The 6,677-nt window shown below is 39.9% G+C and overlaps 1 protein-coding gene across 1 annotated transcript; it reads left to right on the forward strand.

Moving 5' to 3' along the window:
* LOC307034775 (proteasome subunit beta type-3-like) lies at nucleotides 1–1,304 on the forward strand (the record flags this gene model as incomplete). The annotated part of the gene is made up of 4 exons (XM_079673658.1): nucleotides 1–517; nucleotides 876–983; nucleotides 1,085–1,199; nucleotides 1,248–1,304. Exons 1-4 carry the CDS (start codon nucleotides 339–341, stop codon nucleotides 1,302–1,304), a joined length of 459 nt encoding a protein of 152 aa, XP_079529784.1. The 5' UTR covers nucleotides 1–338.
* Nucleotides 1,305–6,677: the final 5,373 nt, after the last annotated feature.

The raw sequence follows: 6,677 nt of genomic DNA on the forward strand, positions 1-6,677 counted from the left end.
TGTTTACACATTTGGGTGGTTGGAAATAACCCTGAGTCATGTTTTTGGTCCTTAAATGAAATACATAGATTTCAGTCATTTATTTTGAGGACAACATTATTCAGTATCTTATTTGCATGTTGCAAATAATACATATTCTTAGGATATTCTTTACATGTTATGCTGTATAGAAGGGCCTCAACTTAAACTTAATTTTTATTTCAATGAATGTGCTTAAAAATGAGCTTTATGTTTAAATAGTTTGATTTGTCTCTTTAATCAGTTGTTTGATCTATCAATGGTTTAAGCTCTGACTAACTTAACTCTTCTTACGTTTCTCCTTCTTCATCCAGTCTATTATGTCCTATAACGGAGGGGCCGTCATGGCCATGCGAGGGAAGAACTGTGTGGCGATAGCAGCGGACCGGAGGTTTGGCATCCAGGCTCAGATGGTCACCACAGACATCCAGAAGATCTTCCCCATGGGAGATAAGCTGTATATTGGGCTGGCAGGACTGGCCACTGATGTTCAGACAGTGTGAGTGTGTAGACCTCCACCTTGTTCTCTCAAAGTGGCTAAACAGTTGTGAACACCAGGGTACTATGATGACAGGATTGATTTACAACTCTATAAAGCTACAACTCTCAGATCTAGACTAAGTAAGACTTCTCATTTAGAGAAAGCCTGGAGTGTCAAGTACAATACTACACCTATAATGTTTATACCAACAACAAAAGTGTTGTAGTTGAATAGTATTACTATGCATTCTAATGAATAGGGGAGAAAACGTTATTAGAAATTCTGCTATCCATAGCTTTGAAATAAGTTAGATTTGTGATGACTGAATTCAATGTAAATATCTGAGGATTGATGGACGTCTTTGCCTTGTGTGTAGATCCCAGAGGCTTAAATTCAGACTGAACCTGTACGAGCTGAAGGAGGGTCGCCAGATCAAGCCCAAGACCTTCAGGAGCATGGTGTCCAACCTGTTGTACGAGAAGAGGTGAGTGCACTGAACTTAATAAATACCCATGTCCACATTTAAGCTGCTTAAAGTAGGCACAAATACCTGCATAAATGGTAAATATGTCATGCTCTCATCAGGTTTGGGCCATACTACATCGAGTCTGTGATCGCCGGAATAGATCCAAAAACCTCCGAACCATTCATCTGCTCCTTGGATCTGATTGGCTGCCCCATGGTGACAGAAGACTTTGATGTGAGCGGAAGTTGTGGTTCTCTCCTTGTTGCATTATTATTTGCACAGTGGCAGCTCTTTAACCTGCATTACAGCACCTTCATATTCACTGACCACACTCACTAGAGGAAGTAGGGCTGTGTGATATATTGCTATTGTAAAAAAGATGTTTACTGAACAGATTAAATGATACTAAGAAGACTGAATAATACATGGTTTCTTATTTACATTTACAATAACCCTCAATGGCCATACATGGGAGCGTCACCAGACCAATTGTCATCTCTAGAATATTGTTGAATGAATTAAGCCTGAATGTAGATGAAAGTTGTATATTGATTAGGGCTACACAATTTGCAACACACAAAAAGATGTTTACTGAAAAGACTTGAACACAAGATGTTTGAACACAAAAAGATGTTTACTGAAAAGATTAAATGATACTGAATAATACATGGTTTCTTATTTACAAGACTACAGCTCCATGACTTTACTCCAATGGGACGACAGACACTGACAGATTAGACAAGGCACAGCAAATAACCCCAATCTTGTCAATTAATGCTAGTGCCTCACCTGGTTTTGTTAGCATGTGTTCTATGGGCACAGCCCTGCTTTGCAGAATCTGATATTTTCTTCTGACTAATCCTATGACTCTTTCGACATGAATAGGCACATTAGCTATTTTTCTTTTCTCTTCCACCTCGTATGCTGACAGCTGACTTTTCCCCCTGGTGAATGCAGGCATCTTTAGTGAAGCACAGTAAAATCCCACACTATCGCCAATATCGAACCCATGGTCTGCTAGGACAATATCTCCAGGTAACAGGTTTTTTAGGAGCCCACTCTGTATTGTGATCTGTTTATCACTAACTCTTCCTCCCCAGGCACAAGATATGTAAGTGACATAGCCTTGGGGAGCAACACCAATCAGAAATGTAACAGTATGGTGATGCTTGTAGTTGGACCATGTTTGTGCTCTAGCTAGTAAATTAGAGGGCCTCTCAATAAAAACTTCAAAACAGTCAACAATCACAGCAACTCTACATCCAAATGCCTGTCTGAATCCCATTGGCATTGTAGCTTGAAGTACATGTCGCTCTGGCCACTCAATTATAAATTCTGTACTCTCATGAAGTATGTCAATTAACTTATGCCAAATTCTAGAAGCAGTGGAGAGAGAGATGTTGAACCTGAAAGCCAAATCTTTCAGAGGGAGATTTAGTCTCAGCCTCAGCAAAACTAAAATGAACTGTTCAAATTTGGAGAGCACAGACATAGGGCCACAGGTGATGTAGGGCTCGCACAGTTGAAAAACCTGAAGTAAAACTAAGAAGTTGGGGAGCCCGGTGTAAAACTTTGTCTTCTCTTCGTTGTTCTCAAAGGACTCCTGGTTGAACTTTGTGTCCAGTGCCTTTGTCCGAAGATCTCCCAGCTCTGTTGTGTTCTGTCTCAGAACATCCTCCATCCTCTCGATGTCCTCCATCGTTAAATCAGTCTGGCATCCTGCATCTGCATACAATATAGCAGTAGCAAACATAATTAGTTATTTAAAATAGTCAAATATGAATGTGAATTGTTTTGATGTTATCTTTTTGACAACCTTTTTACACACATGCAAGTTCTCTGTTCCAATTATTGCAGATTCTCAAGTTAGTACTCTATTTTCTAAACCTAAACCTAATTCAAAGTTTGCATGGATTTTACATTTGTAATATTTAATAATAATGCTGGTGGTTAATTTACCTTGTTGGTCATTTAATATAACACTGGTGTCCTCTGGTTGTGGGCTGTCAGACGGGGGTTGCGTCGGTTCTGGGCTCTCGGTTGTCTGCAGGAGATCCAACAAAGCCTCTGCACATTCTGATTGTCTTTGTTGGTCTTCCTTGAGCTCCATCCTCTGCTCTCGTCCAAGAGATGCCTCTGATCTGGGCTTACTTGTTGTGTGGTAACCGAGGCTAACAGTGGGAGCCCAGTCTACCGACTCAACGTCACCCAAAGCGCTAGGGCACCCTAAAAAGTCCCAACAAAGTCCATATTAGACTACAGGTAACTTAAACATGATCAGTATTACTAAGTACATAAGCATGTAACCACAACCCAATAATACATAAACAAAGCCACAAAAACCAAGTTAGCTAATACCTCTGATGAAGTGGTCGCTGCAGACGCGTGCATTAGACGCGTGCATTAGACGACTCTGCTCCTCCCGACCGCAGATGTAGGTTTGAAAGCCATTTTTTCCGGCGTTCTTCGGTTAGCTTCTTAAATTGCTCAGCTTTATGGACGACAACCTTCGGCACTCGGTAAAACCTCTTGTTTTTCTCTCGGCCGGATCGATTGGAACAACCGTAAACTACACAACACACCGGCATTTTCACAATGGTAACATCAGCTAGATCCTCTGTATAAAAATTACTTCCTGACCTCCAATGGAATTTCGCGCCAAAGGAACGCAGCGGTGTGACGTCAAGTGAAACCAAGCTATTGGTTAGCTAGCTGGCTCTGTGTCGCATAGAGATGTGTCGGAATATCCCGCTCCTAAGCAAATCATGTGTTAGAGCCCTAGCAAATAAAAGAACAAATGTTACATAGTGATGTCTTTATGCTATGGAAGTTAACAAAGGAGTCCAATGGAGGGAACTTTGGGATATTAGCCTATGCAGACCATTGACATGCACACACTCCTATATAACACCCCCAAAAAGCATTATAGGGCCTCTTTAAACTTCCATTGTGTATTTATGTTGTCTTTCTAATTGTTGTAATGAGTCAACAAATCATCTGGCTGTCTCCAGAGATCCACCGCAATAATCTAATCAAATGAATAAATAATTAGGGAAGCTTACAAATCAAGGGAGGAGTTGGTTTGTATGTACAGCTCACAGCAATCCCAAGAAAGTAATTCCTTAGATTGTGGTTGATATTCAGTCTTGACTTGAAAAATACTATTTTGGCATTTTGAAAGACCAATAAAAACATCCATAACACTTTAAGGCCAACATTGATTTATGTTAGAGAGAGTGTGTGCTGGATTTGCGTCAGTCAGATTTTCCTCACAGACAACCTTTCAAACTTGTTTTGCCCTGTTGCTCTTTTTCATATCAACTTGATACACTATATATATTCTTGATAACAGGATCTATCGGCACCTAAATGCCAATTCAAATGCCATATTTTTCAAGTCAACACTGAATGCTTTAGGGGGATGAAGAAGAGTACTAGCAGCACAGAGCGGGCTGATACTGTATGTACGGTTTATTAACGGTGTGCAATGCTTAAGAATAACAGCGCGTAATAGACAGCTGTCAAGGGGTTGATTAACTTGTGTTGATTGATTCATACATTTGCTGTCATCCATTACTAAGCTTTGAGTCATGTAAAATGTGTAATGCAGGGTTAATTCCAGACCCACAATAGGCAAGACCACTGGAAATGGTTGACAGGCCCTGATGGCATCCAATGTCAGCACTGCGCACCCAGCCAAGTCAGACCAATCTATCTCCCAGGATTTACTCAACCGTAAATACCAACTACTACCACATTAAAGGCAGGGTAAATATAATCATATAAACAGATGTTACTTTGGTAGAAGGAAACAACGGTACATTTACAGTAAATGACAGGTTTATCGTACTAAACCTAACTTGGTGCACATTTCAAACTACTGTTTCAGTGCTGGACTTCAGTTCACAAAACTCTTTGCAACTTTTTACGATTTCCCCTCAAATAATACTGCAGTGTGTATTGCAGATGTGTTGTCCAACCCTAATAAATGTGCTGTGTTGCTTTTTGTATGAATCGCTTATTTGCCACATTGTGTCCGTGTGGGAAACTAAATGTTTGGACTGTTGTGTTTGACCCAGTGCCCTGGTTACTGTGACCGGAATGCTGAACCTGTGTGACTGATGTCCTCGTAAAAAATGTTAAACCTGAGTTAGGACACTAAAGTTGCAAAAGGTTGCAGGCCAATTATTGGTGCATTTGGTTAAATATGGTCAACAAGGAATACACCATTTCTAATCAGACAAATGATTGGACTTCTTTAAATTAGTTCAATCAGGAGAGACGTGATGTATGGAATACATGTTTATTATCGGGTCACATTATATAAATGAAACATAATGATGACAGTTTATAACAAGTGAATGAAATGGTGTTTGGCGATTAGGCCCAGGTTTTGTAGGATGTCATTCGGGAAGGGAAGAACCGTTTCCGATGAACCCCCCCGGGTCTAGACACTGGTGGTGGTGATAAGTGGTTAGGTCCGGTTGGAAGGGAGAAGGTTGAGCTTGGCCCTGAGTTGGAAGCAGGAGGCGAAGGGGTGGAGGAGGGTTGCGCGTTGACACCTGGAAGACAGCTGATGGAAAAGTGGAGAGCATATATAGAGGGATTAACAGGTGCGATGATTAGGCTTGTGAACGGAGGGAAGTGATAGGTTAGCTGAGGAGTGGCGCTCCCTATCATTTAGTGAAGGGAGCGAGTATTGCCATGATTTTCCAATCGGAAATTAGTTTGAATTTATAAAGTTATAAAAGGTTATAAAAAAGACTGCAGACTTACATGGGACGATTCCCTTTGGTAAAGGATTACAAGTAAAGGTTGTTAAAGAAACTACTTATGTGTTGAAGGATTAAGTTGAATTATTTGAAGTATTAAAGTAACGTGTTATGGCAGGAAAGTTAAATCTGGTATATTCATTTTAATGTCACCTTATATATATTCATGTGTGTTAAATTTGAAGGGACAAAGTATATTTTCCCTCCCCAATATATTGAGGTGAAGTCTTTGTGTTTAGAGAGGGATGCAAGCAGGAGACATCCTAATTTGGGGATAGCTCCAAAACTCTGGAATGTTTCCCTCATAAAAGAAGAGGGTGCGTTACACATGCTTAGGGCAAATATGTGTGTTTTCATTGCAGTAAATATATGTGCTGCATGATTACTGTTCAACTATACCTCTGTTTTTATTCTTTCATGTGCGGGTACTAAATGGCTACAAACATTGTGGAGAAATTAGCTTAAACATGTTTTATTACTCTATATGAAATGGAAGCAGCTTTTATGATAGGGACGAGAGAGCTGCGGGAGGGGACATTCTTCCTAAGATTTTCAGCATGTCAATTATCAGGGAAATCTATTTGTTTTCAATAGATGTGTGTGGTTAATTACTTTGTATTAATAATAACAGTATGTGTAAAGGAAGCTGGAAATATACAATGTGAAACCTTTTATTTAAAGTAAAGATGTGAACAATAGCTCAAATGGCGGGAAGGGGTGTAGGACAAATGAGTGTGTTCTCTATATTGGGCCTGTGTGAAGTTTGACTATTTGAAAAACATCTCTAATACTGCTTAAGAGCATAGGTAATGTGTTCTTCGTTATTATTGATATGAAAGTGATTTACATGTATTACGTATATTTAGCCAACTATAACAACTATATATTAAAACATACTTTTAACTTGTGTGTGGTAACCTGAGGGGGGGAAGATGGACTC

This window comes from Notothenia rossii (assembly GCF_949606895.1).
Source record: "Notothenia rossii genome assembly, chromosome: 4".
In the NCBI taxonomy this organism is placed as follows: Eukaryota; Metazoa; Chordata; class Actinopteri; order Perciformes; family Nototheniidae; genus Notothenia; species Notothenia rossii.